Source organism: Mugil cephalus, chromosome 19 (assembly GCF_022458985.1).
Source record: "Mugil cephalus isolate CIBA_MC_2020 chromosome 19, CIBA_Mcephalus_1.1, whole genome shotgun sequence".
Taxonomy (NCBI): domain Eukaryota; kingdom Metazoa; phylum Chordata; class Actinopteri; order Mugiliformes; family Mugilidae; genus Mugil; species Mugil cephalus.
In genome coordinates this window covers 9081580-9097469 of record NC_061788.1, presented here as the reverse complement: position 1 = coordinate 9097469, position 15890 = coordinate 9081580, and the positions used below count along the sequence as shown (strand labels likewise).

At 42.6% G+C, this 15890-nt stretch overlaps 2 protein-coding genes across 2 annotated transcripts in view; both read left to right on the top strand.

The window, feature by feature from the left end:
* Positions 1-7: 7 nt before the first annotated feature.
* On the top strand, positions 8-1790 carry LOC124997046 (transmembrane protein 250). The gene is made up of 2 exons (XM_047570552.1): positions 8-218; positions 448-1790. The coding sequence occupies exon 2, from the start codon at positions 648-650 to the stop codon at positions 1065-1067; it is 420 nt and encodes a 139-aa protein (XP_047426508.1). The 5' UTR covers positions 8-218; positions 448-647; the 3' UTR covers positions 1068-1790.
* Positions 1791-5795: 4005 nt separating this feature from the next.
* LOC124996594 (nucleus accumbens-associated protein 2) overlaps positions 5796-15890 on the top strand; it is a 31016-nt gene continuing 20921 nt past the window's right edge. The window contains exon 1 of the mRNA XM_047569778.1: positions 5796-6301. The gene's annotated coding sequence lies outside the window, so the exon portion shown is untranslated. The remainder of the gene's footprint in view (positions 6302-15890) is intronic.

Here is a 15890-nt window from a genome sequence, read left to right as displayed (position 1 = left end):
TTTGCGACATGACGTAAAACGCGCCGGCTCGCTGCTGCAACTCCGCTGGCTAAATAAGCTAACCCATCCAGGGGGGTAAAAACAAGAAAACAAGTCGTCTTTGGGAATGTTGCAGCCGATGCGTAGTCAATGATGTGATGCAATAATAACCCCGACGTTTGAGTTTCAAGCACCGGTCATCTTTTTCTGGGAGGAGGAGGACGTCTTACTGTTTGCATGTAAGATTTTGCACGATGTGAATAAAAGGCCCTTTTGGGTTGGAAATATCGCGTTAGTTAGGACTAAATCATTGAGAAATGATTAATAGCTTTACGTTTATGCGTCTAAAAGTATGCCTGTGGCTGTGGTTTGCACGGGGATGCTTTCCTTGTAGTGTGTGCATTTTTATTTATTTATTTTTTTTAAATATTTTTGAAAAGATCTAATAATGATGTTATTTGTTTGCAGTACTTGCATTTCAGACTTTCTGATTGGAAATGCCGGCGGCCACGTCTCTCTCCTGGGTTCCTCCCACAAGAGCCCATCTGAGTCCTACAACCAAATGAAACTTTCTGCCTCCCCCAGAAGAACAGAAGCAGCTCTCACAGAGAGACCCCCGTCTGTCCCGAGGACTCCTGTGCACCGTGCTGGGCTCCTGTAGCCCACCCATGCCTGTGATCCCCATCCCACGACGGGTGCGCAGCTTCCATGGCCCCCACACCACCTGCATGCACTCGGCCTGCGGGTCGACGCACACCTCCAAGCTAGTGCGCACCAAGTACAACAACTTCGACCTGTACCTGCGGTCACGCTGCATGTACAGCTTCCTCCGCTTCCTCCTCTACTTCGGCTGCAGCCTGCTGACCTCTCTGCTCTGGGTGTCGCTCTCTGCCCTCTTCTTCCTCCAGTACGTCAGCGTGCGGGTGCTCCTGCGCCTGCAGTACAAGCTCTCGGTCATCCTGCTCTTGTTAGGGCACCGCCGCCTGGACTTTGGCGTGCTTAACGACCTGATCATCTACAGCATGCAGATCACCATGTTTCTGGTGGGGGGGCTCGGCTGGTGCTTCATGGTGTTCGTGGACATGTAGCTGCGCTATGGCGGGCAGCGTGATGAATGTATGATGCGGATGCTTCACACTTTAACTCTGTGTGGGGTCACAGACACGCACACACCCTCTGTCAAAATCACTCTTTTGACATGAACTCCTAAAGTCTTGTTGGTCCATGTTCCGTGTAGTTCTTTAAAAATGTTAGTCCTGTATAAGTCAGAACGACATGCTTGCTGAATATTAAAAATGTTAAATGGAGTCGGGCCTGAACTTAGGGCTTAAGTTCAATCACCAAGGGACCAATAAGATTAACGTCTTATTATATTTTTTATTGTACTTCATGCCGTTTGTAAACTGTTTTCGCAAAAGTTTAAAAGGCATCTTGTCTAGAAACTAATTCTCTTTCTATAATGGAAAAAAAGTTAAATGTCAAGGGTGCATGGAAAAGTGACATAACACATGACTGTTGTGCATCACTTGTGTGATGCAAGACAGTCATCTGTGCCAAACGGCTTCGCTCTGAATGCGTACCATGTTACCGCGGTTAATTGTTCAGATTATGTTCTGTTTAAATATCATGTAAATATACAAAAGAAATGAATGTGATATGCAGAAAGTTACGGTGGATTAAGTGACCAAAACAGGCCTGTGTGCGCGTGCGCGTGTGTGTGTAATGTTTTGTGAAAAAGGGCATCGGAAAGCCAGAGTAACATCGACATTTTTTTTTGTAAAGCTATTTAATAAAAATGTTTGGTTCATGAAGGGCTTCATGCTTTAAAATGCAAGTGAATGTGTTTACTGTGTAGTCTAACACCCATGATGGCATGCCTCGAGCTGTGTCATAAGATTGTGTGACAGTTCAAATTGAGAACAGCTTTGGGTCAAGTGTTCCATCAGTCGCTCTTCACATGGTTTCAGAGCTGCTCTGACAGACTTCTCTGTTTGGCTTCCTCCAACACACAAACACCAACCACAGCTAGGCCCTGCTCTTTCTGCCAAGCATAACAATGGGAATGGCTGTGTCCCAATCACCTTATATAGTCTCATTTTCACATGGCATGAAATATGCTTACAGGAACTAATGAGGGCATGGCGGGTCGAATCAGTGAATGGGGCCTTTTAACACTGATATGATTTAACGGGCCACATGCTGTTGCATATAAGCGTCGCCTTAGATTTTGCATGTCCTACATGTTCTCACATGTTTCAGACACTATGTGACTTGAATTAGCGGGATGACTGCTATTCTGTTTCTTTACTTGTGTTTAAGGAGATAATTAGAGAATGAATAGCTGGTTCCATCCTCGCCCCTGTGGCTTCCGCTGCCGCTACCTAGCATGAGGGGCAAAGCAAAACAGACTGGAAAACTACCAGAATGCAACATTTCAGATATGAACTTTCAGCACAGAGGGGCACAGTGGGCTGACCGAGACATGCTTGAGACCGGTATGGCCTCAGGCTATAAATGGATAATCGGTGTAACAATAAGCTTTTGTTCCGCCGGATCAAGACATCATATGCCTAATGTTCTGAGCAGGGCCGATGTGACAGACCAGTTACACCACAGCAGAACAAGAGAACATGAATTGTCTTGTGATGACAATACAGCAAAGATTAAGTCATTGACAGCTCATTTTCATTTCTGCTTTTGCTGTAAAAAGATGAAGTAGTTTGCTTAATCTGAATGACTCGCCAGTTTCATTAATCTACATGTGCATCGCTTTGCCTCTTGTTGTTGTTGCTGAACTTTTAACCCAATACAGGATGATACAGATCAAGTTAAAACAAATCGCGCGGTTGCTGCTTCTGTACTTTTACGAGGCTGCGGCTAATCGGAGCCAAAACCGACGGCTGTCACTTCACTGGGCTACAGTTACGGCTTCCACGGGTTCATCTAAGCTGTCAACAACAATAAAAAAATATCTTGTAAACTTTAATGAGAATATAATTGTGCCGATGGCATAAGCCTTAACACTGTAAGATCAGAATAAACTCACTATTGAGCACCAGAGATAGTAACATAAGCCTTATAGGAACAACATACACATATACAGAAACTCTAAATGCCATCGACCCATAGACAGAGGTAATAAGGTGATTTCTGACCATGAAACAGATTTAATATTCAGTAAGAAAGAAATATGTATGCAATAGAAATACTTGTGCTAAATGAAATGTCAGACATTAAACCATGAGAGAGAGAAATTAAGATAACCAGCAATGTTTAAATCTGAGATTGGACCTACGTGGATAAACACATTCAGACATACACCGATCAAGTGTAACATTATGACCACCTTCCTAATACTGTGTAGCCCCACAGATACTTGATTTGGGATCTTTACTTGATCATTTAAGTCATGTTGCTCCATAAAATTATTCAATTGCTTATGTTTCCTTTTCTTTTGTTACACTTGGGATTTCACCTCCAAGAGCCTCTAAAATATTTATGTAAATGAACCATCTAACCGTAACAAAAAAAACTCATGAAGCTCACAGCCAGCTCCATACAATGTTAATAACCAAAAAAATTATTTTTTTCACACAGAAATTTAAATAACAAACAGTGAATCAACAACAAAATTAAAAAAAATAAAAAATAAAAATTAACTACTCTTAAAGGCATCTTTATTTGCCCTAATAATGTCCATCTGTCCATCTGTAAGGAAAGACATACGTGTATTTAAGTGGTACCTCACAATTCGTCATTTTTGGCAAAGTCAGAGTTCAGGAGTTGTGAAAGGCCTCATCCTTTCATTGTGCCATTTTACTTTTGACACTGTAAGCCCATCTCACAAGCATAGTTGATGTGCATTTTAAACAACTGACGACGAAAACAAAGTCAAAAGAGGCAATACCTTAAACCCACCGGTGTACAACAGCTTCATTCTTTCATTATGTCTTAACATTTTCCGCGTGAAGTTCCCCAGCTGTTAGCACTGCCTCTGTGGCTTCTAGGTGGCAACGTCTTGCCAAGCACCTTCTCATGCTTTGTATCGCCTTGAAATAGGACTTGCAAGCCTGTGGTCTCAACACAAGAAGCGGTGTACACAAATCACCTGGTATTCAGCACCAGCCCTATCGCTGCGTTCACACTACAAAATGATACAAGTGGGCCCAGCTACACTGTAGGCGAGTCACAGTCAGTCGTACTGTATATCAGTCAGAACAGGCATTGGCGTAGGCTGTCAGCTTCCATTAATAAATGAATTGTAGCTTGTTGCTCCATTCGCACTAGTCTGAAGGTAACGTAGGTCCTGAGAACACTGCTGCTTGGCAACGGTTGCCGCCTAGAACCCAGCGCGGCTAATGGTTTAGCAAGCTAACCGTTGTGTATTTTTCTGTTGATAAAAACTGCAATATTTCGCACAAACGTACTAGAAATTACACCATGAACATTACAAAACATTAAAAGTTAACTGCCGAAGTAATTGGTAATTGGTTGATGTATCTGACTGGAAGAAATCTGAAATCGGCTTGATTCTGCCATGTAGCATTTCATGCATTCCATGCATTTTGGCCGTCCGCCTTGTCGCCATGTCCACTGAAAATTAATCGTAATTTGTTGGTCCATGTAGAACCCACCACGGATTAGACGAGCTAAGACGGTTTAGCAACTTAGACAATTTAGCAAGCTAACCACTGTATATTTTACACAGGCATACTAAAAAATTAGAATAAACAAATATAGTTTGGTGCCTTTAGTGTTTTGTTTTTATGTTTGTTTTAGTGTTTTTAAATGTTTTTTTAACGTTCCTGTTTTACTGTTTTTCTTGTCTCATGTTCTACCTATGTACAGCACTTTGTTTCCGCCGTGGGAGCTTTTAAAGTGCTGTATAAATAACGGTGAGTTTGCCAACTGTTAGCCTCGGTTGCCTAACAGTTTCCAGACTTAAGCTGATGTTATGGCTTGAGCACTAACCATTTTGCACAATGCTTCCCACGCCATAACCACAAGTTACATGTGAAGGCATCAATTAGTATGTGTGCTTTCCCAGATATGCTAAATCAAGATGTCTGCCGTGAGATAAGTCCTCACAGCACCATTGAGTAGAGAAAGAGTTCCCCCTTTAACGACACGTAAGCATCTGGCAGTTAACAGACACTAGCAAGGCAAGTTTCTGATGTGCTACACAATGTTCCTATGTGAACCTCAATTCCCCACCAGTTCTTTAGAACCGGAGAAGCTGTTTGGATGAGTGGCAAAACATCTTCAAGAAACCCTCAAGCCTTTCTTTTTTGGATATACAATGACCCGGATGACAGAGAACCTTCACAGATGTAGGCCTATGAAATAAGTGTTTCTAAGGAGTTGAAGGGGTCTTCACATGCATCATGTAGGTTTATTTATTTATTTAACATCCCCCCCCCCCCCCCCCCAATTTAAGATACAAACTAACTGTGATTTATTCAGGGTATTCATATTTCTGTCAGCGAAAAGTACAACATAACCTCCTGCGGTGATTTTTTTTTTTTAAGCTGTGATACATGGCTGCAGCAAAGAAAAGTTGACTTGAGGTCACACCGCCACCGCCAGCAGTTGGCGCCGCTTAAAGCGGAGCGGCACACACATGCGCACCGCGTAGCCCCTGTGCTGCTGTCATCCCATCAGGACATGTGAGGTAACCACACATGCAAACGTTATTTAGGATCTCAGCCGATGCTGCCCCGCGCCCTACTTCGCGGCTCCGTGTAAAATCAGGCACGTTGACGCGTTCTAGACGCAGCGGCGGAGCGGAAAAGTGCACGCGCAGGCACGGCAGTCTACACCTTTAAGCCCGCAGAGTGCACCGAGTTCATGCGTCCGCGAAGGCGCACGATAAGACCGGACCGCTGCTGACTGTCTGTTTGCCGCGGAGTAGGAGGACTACAGTAGGACGGTGCACGTACAGTAAAACCTGACAGCTCCAAAAATGTCTGCGTCTTTAAAAAAGAACTCTTTGCCGAGTGGTGCATGATGTCAGTCTGCTTGCAGTCAGTCTGCTGTTCATGTGAGCCGCGTTTACTTCCTGCAAAGGGACAGAAGCGGGCAGAGAAAGAGAGAGTGGGATAGAGAGAGAGAGCGAGAGAGAGAAAGAGAGAGAGAGATGGGGGACGAGCGGCCAAGATAGGACTGAAGTGATAGAGTGAGCAAGCGGACGAGAGGAAACCGGGGCCTCTGTTTCTTTCCCCCTCCCCAACACCCCGCAAACTTTATAGGTTAATCCGAAGAGAAAGCCTGCCACATCTGCGCCAGCTGACAGCCGCATTATATGGAATAGCGACGCTATCGGGTAAATATATCCCCACTCCGCTTTGGCTTGATATGTACACTGCCTGATTTGTATGACGCATAGGTTTTAGCCATGCTTTACTCCCTCGCTTCTCTCTTATTTGCCAGCGATACATACACACACAGACCCGTGACACACCAGCGAACTACTGGTTTGCCTCGAAACTGCCGCATAACTTAAGTTAGACACTTCAACTTTACGCAGTCATCATCTTTTAAATGTGGAGATTTTTTTTTTTTTTTTTTTTTTTTTTTTACGCTGAGGGGCGGCGTGCGTTATCCCCCCGGAGTGAGCCACTCTCGGACCACTGGGAGAATTCAACGCAACTGATACTATTTGCAGTTTTCTCGCCGGTACAAATTCTCGTGCTCTTATGATAATGTTGGGCAGCGCTTTAACCACAGGAAATAGTGTTGTCATTAGTTTCAACTGTATGTGTGGTGAAAGTGGAATGGTATTATCGGTCTTGCGTCACAATGAAGCAAAGAGAAAAAAAAAAAAGAAAGAAAATCTCCACCCATAATGCATCTATCTAATGCAACGCCATATGTTGTTGCATGGTTGCAGCACACAAATAAATGCAGTGTTCTTGGGGACATTGTTTGTGAGGGGGGCACCAACATAATGCAATGGTTTCTCAAATCCTCACATGTAAGTATTTCACTGTCAGCACTGTTGGTTCAAGACATTTTTTTACCTTTACTTCAGACACACACTGTTTACAATAATATGATCTAGACCGAACGTCAGATCTCAGATTGAAGTGTTTACATACATTAGGGTTGAATAAAAGACAGAATGAGCCAAGTATCTGGGTTGAATTAAAAGAAAGAAAACAAGTAATTTCTCTCAGCCAGGGCTCTGTTTACCTCACCTGAACCCCACAGGAGCCACCCGGCCTAAACATACAGTAACCACCACCCCCTTGTTCTGTGTGTACATGAGTGCAGTGTGCGGCTAGCCGGCAAGTAACTTGTGGCAGTTTTCTTCATTTCCTGTCGCTTTTCTTTCCCGAGCGCACACTCTCACTGTTTGTCACCGCGCTGTCACTTTTATTTTCTGGTCCACTGTTGCGTTGTTTGTTCTGAAAGATGAGTGTGTAAAAAAAAAAAAAAAAAAAAAAAAAATCAAGTAGTTGCACGTCTTTTTATGGTCCATATCTTATCTTTACCGTGTGATAACAACCCAGGGCTAAGTGTTGAACTTGAGGCATATCTGGCATCTTGGCCTGGACAGGTGTTGCACAGGTGGGATGTAAAATCTACAGCCTTCCTCGGTCGTATGAATCATACAAGTAGTGTGAAGTTCACGTTCTACAGATTTGAATCCAGCATTATGACACCCATGTGTTCCTGCTTCTCCTACGCGAAAAAACATCATTGTGTACAACGAGATGTGTTTTACTTACCTCACTTTTAAGCCGCTCTTTTAAATCAATATGCACCCATAGATGTACAGTACCTGCCTGCCCTGAGGCAGCACAAAGACAGCTTTTATCAGGGTGGTTTATGGTTCCCACCCTCCACTATAAGGAAATCGGTTTGTGTCAATGTGCGTTTGTGCTGCCAAGTTTCTATCTTCAATGTTTAACACAACGTACATGGAAAATGTGGGACTTTTTTTTTTTTTTTTTTTCCGCGTTCGCTCTGAACGGAGGCCTTCCAACACCGCTCGTCTTTGACTTGGACGCCTACCAAAGGGTTGTGATGGCTCTCAACAGCTGTATTTGTCTGTGTGTGCATTTGCGTGTGTCAGTGAGTGTGCTAGCGGGTCTGGTGCGTGTGTACGTGTGTGCTCTGGCTGTGTCCCGGGATGCCCTTCCTCCATAGGCCTCTCACTATACAGCATTCCACAAGGGGGCCCGAGGGTTGTGTGCAAGCGGGGAGTGTCAAGGAGAGAGAACGACAGCATAGATTCAATAAATATAACTGATGCGGCAAACACAAAGAGTGTGAGATGCCTGCTCGGTTGAGGTCCTCGTCTCATCTCTTCTTAGAGCCGTAAACGAACAAGAGAGGTGATGTTGTCTGAAGAGATGAAAAGATACTCTGTAAAGGAAAGCATAGTCAGGTACCAGCCTCCAAACAGTCGGAGAAAACCGACTTAAGGTGATTTCCACCTCTGCAACTTGTATAGAATTTTGAGGAGAGTTGATCCTAAATGCAATTTACGGACACGTGTTGGTTTTAGAAGTCAACTTAGCCACAGATTTGGACTGTTGCTTCATTAAAAAAGTCCTTTAATGATTCAAACTAAACACTGTCTGTCCCTTGTGTGTCTCATTTGCTGCGCGCGTGTGTGGGCCCTCATGCTCGGTACACTTTTCTCTGTATATGCGTGTATACTTGTGCGGGGAGTGTGTTTATGTGTCTATGATTTTCCTTTCCTGAGACAGTGATGAGTCACTGCTGATGGTATGCGATACAGGGCACCAGTCATACATCACATTCTCATACATTAGTCCTGCACTTTCTTGGTAGCACAGGCAGAGCCTGTTTGAATTAAACCTTGATGGATAAAAGCCTGCTGCTGCTGGTATGTTCGGGCTTGTTGGTTGACTCTTCGAAGAAATGAAATTCAAGAAATTGGGGGTAGCTATGGGGAAATGTCTTTCTTCTTAAAGTGAATCCAAGACAGATACATGTCAAGATAGATCTCAGAATTAAGCCGTTATAAGTCCAGGAACTGGATATGGTAACTTCATTGACCTTGATCTTCTACATGAAAATGAAAAATTTTGAAACATTTCACAAAAGTAAAGAACTCTTCTTATGCCCTACAATAACTCTAGGCTTGAACCCTTTTACAGTAACGTACTGTAACTTGAGGTAATTCCTTACAGTAACAAATTATTTAATGAATCAGTGACTAAAAGCAAATGAAGGTAATTTGGTTGTCTTTTGCGGTCAAGCAGCTCAAACTTGGCGTTATTAGATTTCTGCTACCAGGTCACGAGTTCACTATAAAAGCCATAACTCACGAATTACCATAAATCTCAGATGACTTTGGTGTCCACCCACCAAAATGTTTAAAAGATACAAACTCTGAGCACGAGTTGATAGAGGTATAAATTATAAATTCATGAAAAGCAGATGAAGAGTAAACAAATTTGGAGGCCCTACTGACCTTGTCTTGGCCACATATTTCCTTATCAAAGCCAGAATTAAGTTGGGAGTCACATTAAATCAGATTGACTGCCAGATGAGGAAATATGGCAGCACTGCTGAAAGAGAAATTTATTTAAATAAACCAAATTATGTTCAAATTACCAATGTTCCTCTGGCTTGTCTGCTAACTAGTACAGTAGCTAACTGGTATGCTATCAGTGGCGAGGACGTTTGGAAGACTTCCAAAACGAGACGTTGTCTGTGTCGCTGTGAAGTTGTGGTTACGTCCAAGGCTTTGTTGCTCCAGTTGACGCGAAGATATTGTCATTTATTATATTCATTAGCTTGCAGCTAAAGTGTTTGCGTGCAACAGCGTTGGCTAAAAAGGGATTGCCAAACCCACAAAGCAAGGTCGGGCAGTTCTTTGAATCCATTGCAACAGTTGTAGGTAATGAGGCGGATACATGTTTCTTGGAATACACCCATAGCTTTCGAGCAATATTTTCGTTTTCCAACACACTTGAAGAACAGGTCTGAAGATTACGTTAATGGATACCTGTGAGTCTTTAGGCGCTGTTCAGTAAATGTTTTACTTGTCACTCCAGTAGTTCGACGCACATAGGGCGCATAGGGCTTTTATAAGTAAACATTTTGGGTTTTGTACTAATTGTCACCAGCGCACGGGGGAAAGAGAGGATCAGCTTAATCTATTAGGAGTCTTAAAATGTTACTGATTTGGGCTGCCTTGGCTCGCTACCTGCTTTTCAGGAAGCCTTCCAAGAATTTAGACAATGAACAGTAAACATGGCATGTTCCTTAGAACAATTCCACATCAGATCTCAGCGATCACGTGCCTCTCCCTTTTTTTTTCTTTTTTTTTTTTCTCAGAACTGACTGCCCCCACACCTCCCTACACTACATTGCAGATAACTGTAGCGGCTAAATCTCATGTTCCCTGTGTATGTACTGTACTTACACTTCACAAGGAGCTCTCGGAAACTGACAAATGTGCAGGATTTCTCTCTCTCTCTGTCCCCCCTGTCTGTCTGTGTGTCTGTCCGTCCTGCTCTCTCACTCTGTCTCAGAGATTTCTGGTAAGTGACATGTTTGGCCGTTGGCACAATGCCTAGCAAGATCACATGGCATGAATGTCGTGTCTGTGTTGCGCTAGTGTGTGTGCGCGCGTGTGTGCGCTTGTCTGTGCCTGTGCGTTAGCGCTCGAGTAGAAGAAAAAAAGGAAAGGGAGCATGTGCACATTTGATTGTTCCAAGTATTTTCAGCATGAATAGAAGCACGTAGCCATAGCAGAGAATTACAGAGTGCTGAGAAGTATGACGAGGACGTGTTTCTGAAACAGTCATGAGATCGCATTCTCGAACAGGAAGGAAAATCAGATTTTGCACTTAATGGTACATCACAGTTAACGCTATTTTGCTTCATTTGATGCTATTTGGGGCAGAGGGCCATTAAAAATTCATTAAAGCCATATATCCTTATAGAGAGTTATAGAGTTGTACTTTTTTTTGTATTCTGAAAAGTTAAAAAAAAAAAAACCTCTCTTTGTGTGTTTCGTTTAGAATACGTCACTCCCAAGGCTAAAAGCTTGATAGTAACTGAAGACAATAACCTGAATTGGAGCATTTTCTTTTTTTTTTTTCCAGATCCTTAGACTATGCGTGAAGGAACATTAACATACTGTGAAAGTCAGACCCATAATTTAAGGGGATGATGCTCACAGACATGTGCAAACACACACACACGCACATTTACCAACACATAAATAAACCCAACCGATCATGCAGCTTCGCACACTCTACATGCAGGGCTAGACAGACTGAGGGAAGAGAGAGCACCGTGGATGGCATTTATCCTCGCAGCCCACCTCAATTTTCCATGCTCTTTTGCTGTGAGCTGAACGTAATTAAATTGCTGCAAACTTCAAGCCTCTCTCAAGACTCCTGCCGGTAAACAAAGCTTGCTAATTAGTCCATAAGGTAATAAGTGAGGAAAGCACATAAGCTGACCCCCCCTCTGAGGCAACGACCTGTCCTGCATGTGCTCGTCATGTCTTCACAGCATGGCAGAATGTTAGTAGGGACCAGTGGAAAAAGACAGGCATCTGAGGCGGCCGGCGGGTAGTTTTCACTTCGCTGGCGGCCCTCCCTCCCCCCCCCCTCCCATTTCGAAAGCTAACATGTGTTAGCAATTAGTGCTAAATCACAGCGCTACTTACCTCGGCAAAAGGTGAAAGCCGCTTTGACTTTTTTATGTTTCGCTTTGTTTTGGTGCTATGAAAGTCAGTTGGGTTTGTGGTTATTCTTACCACAATAATTCTTTTTCTTAATGTATTCTGTCTTTTATTTATTTATTTATTTTGCTTCTAAACATGGAGGAAAAGGGCTGATTAGATTATCCTTAGAGATTATTCTTCCCAGACACAATTCGTGAGGAACTTCTCGTGACCTTTTTGACTCCATTTGGTGTCAGGTGACAATTAGCAGACAATTTGACAATTTGATTTAGCTTAGCATTAGCCTAGCATTAATGGGGAAAACAAATGGACAGAATAGTGAGTTCGCGAGGTGGCTGGATTCTTGCTATAACAGTCCTTTGAGGAATTACTGGCGACAAAGAATTGTCCTTCGATATGCTACCCAGCTAGCTAGCTACACTGACTGCTTCCTAGTCCCACATAGCGTGTTCAGACTAAAAAAAACGCTGACGTAGCTCATATAATGGTTAACAAACTGACGCTGACCTTGTTGCCGGCTGATGCGCTTATTGGTCTGGGCCCAGCTTTCACATAATCTTGCAACTTTCATTTGAAGGCAACATAAGCAACATAGACAACATAACACGGCATAAGCAAGCACCTCAGCAACATTGACTTGATGTAGTTAACAGTCTGGAGCAGCAGGTGACTAGCTTGCCTCTGTTGAAAGCTTAAAAAATCCAGTTACTATTTCATTTTTTTTTTTTTTTTTATTCAGTTGTTTCATCCACATAAAACGCGATAATGTCTAGAAACAAAGAATTCACTGTGTTCAACCAAGAAATGTGCTCCAGGAGCTGCTATAATCCCTAAGCCTAACCCCTAACCCATTTTGCTCTTTGCAAACACATCTCATGTTAATTAGACTTATGCTTTTAGCCCTATGTTTTTAGAGGTTTAAATGTGTTAGGATATTTTTTCCCCAAGTACAGACAGAACCTGGCAGGACGTTTCCCCATCTCCATGACTTGAGTGTGGTAGCGCTTAGCGAAAATGCTAATACTTTAATCAGATTTAATGAAACATGCAATGTCTATGACAAAAAAAAAGTTAGAAAAAAAAAAAAGCATATTTTCTGTCAATTTTGAATTTCTTTGCAGATTTTTACACAAGTAAATAATTAAAAAGTAATTAAAAATATTCTAAATGGGATCTGAAAAACAGTTTTCTAAGTGCTATACCAAGGGTGAGAATCATGTGGCTGTAAGCCTTTAAGGTTATGCAAAACGGGATTAAATCTCGTCAGTTTCTGGAAGCGCTGCTGTACAAAAATATGTGATGAAAGCACACCTTTCTTTTACTGGTCCGTGTGTTTGTTGCTATGTTCAACCACAAATTTTAGCAATCATAATTTACTCATCCTTAACCCAGGTGACCCACTTCTATATTTCTATTACATATTGTGAAAGGTCCATGGGATTTTTTATTTTTTTTTGCTGTGGGAGGGCGCCGCCTATTTCAAGGTTGTTTACTCAATCTCGACTTGAGACAGATATAAACTAGCTGTGTTCACATAGGTCAGCCACAGCCCATTCCATGTTACCAGCCCGATGAGGTTATCCAAGGTGGCATGTTATTTGAGCGCACGTATGCCTGCTTGGTGTGGCACTGAGTGGAAGCTTCTTAGGTCACCGTAAAGTGCATGCGGGTGGGTGAGGGGTCGGTTGTGGGTTGCGGGTATGCACTCAAAATAAATGTGTACATCTCGCTGTGCACTTGAACAAGCCGTCTTCTGTGATATGTTACTCAACTCAAGGGGAAAAAAAAGATTTTAATCATGAGCAGTCGTTGCCGCGCGTCATGAGATATTCTTTTGATTCACCTTACCTAATCATGATATCAGACGGCGTTTCATTCCCTTTTTTCTTTTCTTTTTTTTCCGCTCATGCAGCCAAGTGAATTGAGGCATTCTGTGTTCTGATTGAAAAATGTACATGGGGCACTCAGTCGTCGTGGGCACAGCTCTCTCTGTATGTCTTTGTTTGTGTGGGTGGGTGTGTGTGTGCGTGCGTGTGCATTTGTGTATTCCTGTCTGTAGACAGTGGGGCACTGATGCTGAAAGATGTGTCCTCATTTTTGCATCGCACCGGGCTCCTCTGGCAGCCATGTTGGGCTGCTCTGATGTCACACATGTGTCACTGTTGAACGTTCGGCTCAGGAACAACAGCGCGGGGCGATCAAAATGGCATGTTTATTCCCCCTCTCTCTCCCTCTCTCTCTCTCTCTCTCTCTCTCTTTTCTACTTCTGTGTCACTCTCTTCCTGTCACTCACTTTTTTACTCACTGCCGCTGTCACACGCACCACTGGAAACTTTAACATGCGATTTGTCATTTGGGTATTTGAAGCGCTCATTGCTAGATAAAAAAAAAAAAAAAAAAAAAAAAAAAATGTATATGCAGGAAAAAACAAAATCTTGTAGGTGGTGAAAAGCAGCCATTTCACTGGGCAGGAATTGAAAAGTGATTTTACACTTGAACATGTGACGCAGTCAGAGGCATAATCTTACGTGACTCTCACTTCGCATGGCCCAGCTTGATTGACACTCTTGCTGGAGGTGTTGCGTTTTTTGTTTTTTGAATATGTGTAGACCTTTTCACTGAAAAACAAGTAAACCTCTACCTGCATATAACCTCATATTATGTTAAAGACAGCACTTACAGTACAGGTAAGGTGTTTAAACTGTAGCAGTTGGAAACTAATTAACCATTCATTGTTTTTCTCTCTCTCTCTTTTTTTTAAATTTTAATTACAGTCATCGAATAGTCATTATGAAACGGCATTTCAAACAAATGTGTTTGTTTTTCTGGTATTGTCTTGAAACTCCCCCTGCAAAAAAACATTAGAGTGTTTGATGCTTTAAACCCATGGGAACTCCCCAACCAGTCAGTTGAGCCGAAGAAGCTCCTTGGATGAGTCTAAAACGGCAAATCCCACTTGTTTTAGAGAACATTTGGTCTGGCTGACTAAGACTATTCACAGACACGTATCGCAACTCTGATGCTGATTTATTCGCATAGTGCCATTAAGAGAGGCCTCTGCACAACAGCTAAACATTTAAAGATTAAATACGGGCTAATGCACGAGATTGACCAAGGACGGCAGCCAAATGATCTTACAATATAAATGCTTTTTTTTTTTCCTTTGGTTTTAAAGCATTTTGCAAACCATTACATGCAAAATATTTGTAATCAGGTCACAGATACACAACATGTAATACTATTCCCTTCAGTCCGTTAAGGAGGAGTGTCCAGCCTTTTCAATAACATGCAAATTGTTTAGGAAGAGGACTGAATGGGCATAGTTGTGAATTGTTAAATTTAATTTATAGACCTGTAGCATATAAAATTGTTTCCATCAGTTTAACAGTGCACATTACCATTGGGAGTGGCACTCCCAAGTACACTGTAGCATTGCTCACCACTGATGTGCATTCATTTCATGCCGGTTTATTCTATTTTCTCCACATTGCGCTGTCTAATGCCCCATGAAAATGTGATGCTGTTTGGAACAAATGCATAGGGCTGATACGCATACGCAGGCAAACATACAGGCTTCCTGTGAAATGTAACCTAATTGTAGTGCTTGTGTGACAGCCAGTGACACTCTGCAGGCCCATCTCATGGTCCCTGTGTCCCCAGATGAAGGTCATGTTAAAGAGGATATGCGAGGCTGAATTTCCAACTGGGTGAAGTGCACGAAACTGGGATTCTGTTTTAAAGTGTAACTTAAAGACCTTAGTTATTTCAGTCTTTGAAGGGTGTTTTTTTTGGTGTGTTTGGCCAAAGTGCTTTGTTAATAATGTGTGTAGTGTAATTTGCCAGATGTAGGCAAATATTTGACAAAATGATATGAGAGGATTTAGGCCACGTTCACAAGAAACCGTACGGGTCTAGCACGTGTGGGTCCGGATCTTCAAATGACTGGAACCGCACCCTTTTGAACCCAGGTCCCAGGGTGAAAAAGAACAGCCTGACGCGAACACGATGATGTCAGCGCCCCACTCCCGCCCCCCCGACCATCTAGCCTTATCATAACAGCATTATATAAAAGATGCTAACAATTAGAGCTTTACTGAGAAGTTAACCATACAATACTGTAGCGTCCGACCGGACATTAAAAAAATGTTGTTGTATTGTTATTGATTGCTGGAACTGGAATTGTAATCGTTGACCGTAACTACGCCAAAACCACAACATTTTAATTCTTTTT

Bases quoted from the DNA above. Each gene is read 5' to 3' on its own strand.
- LOC124997046 (XM_047570552.1), top strand. From the start codon at position 648: ATGCCTGTGATCCCCATCCCACGACGGGTGCGCAGCTTCCATGGCCCC.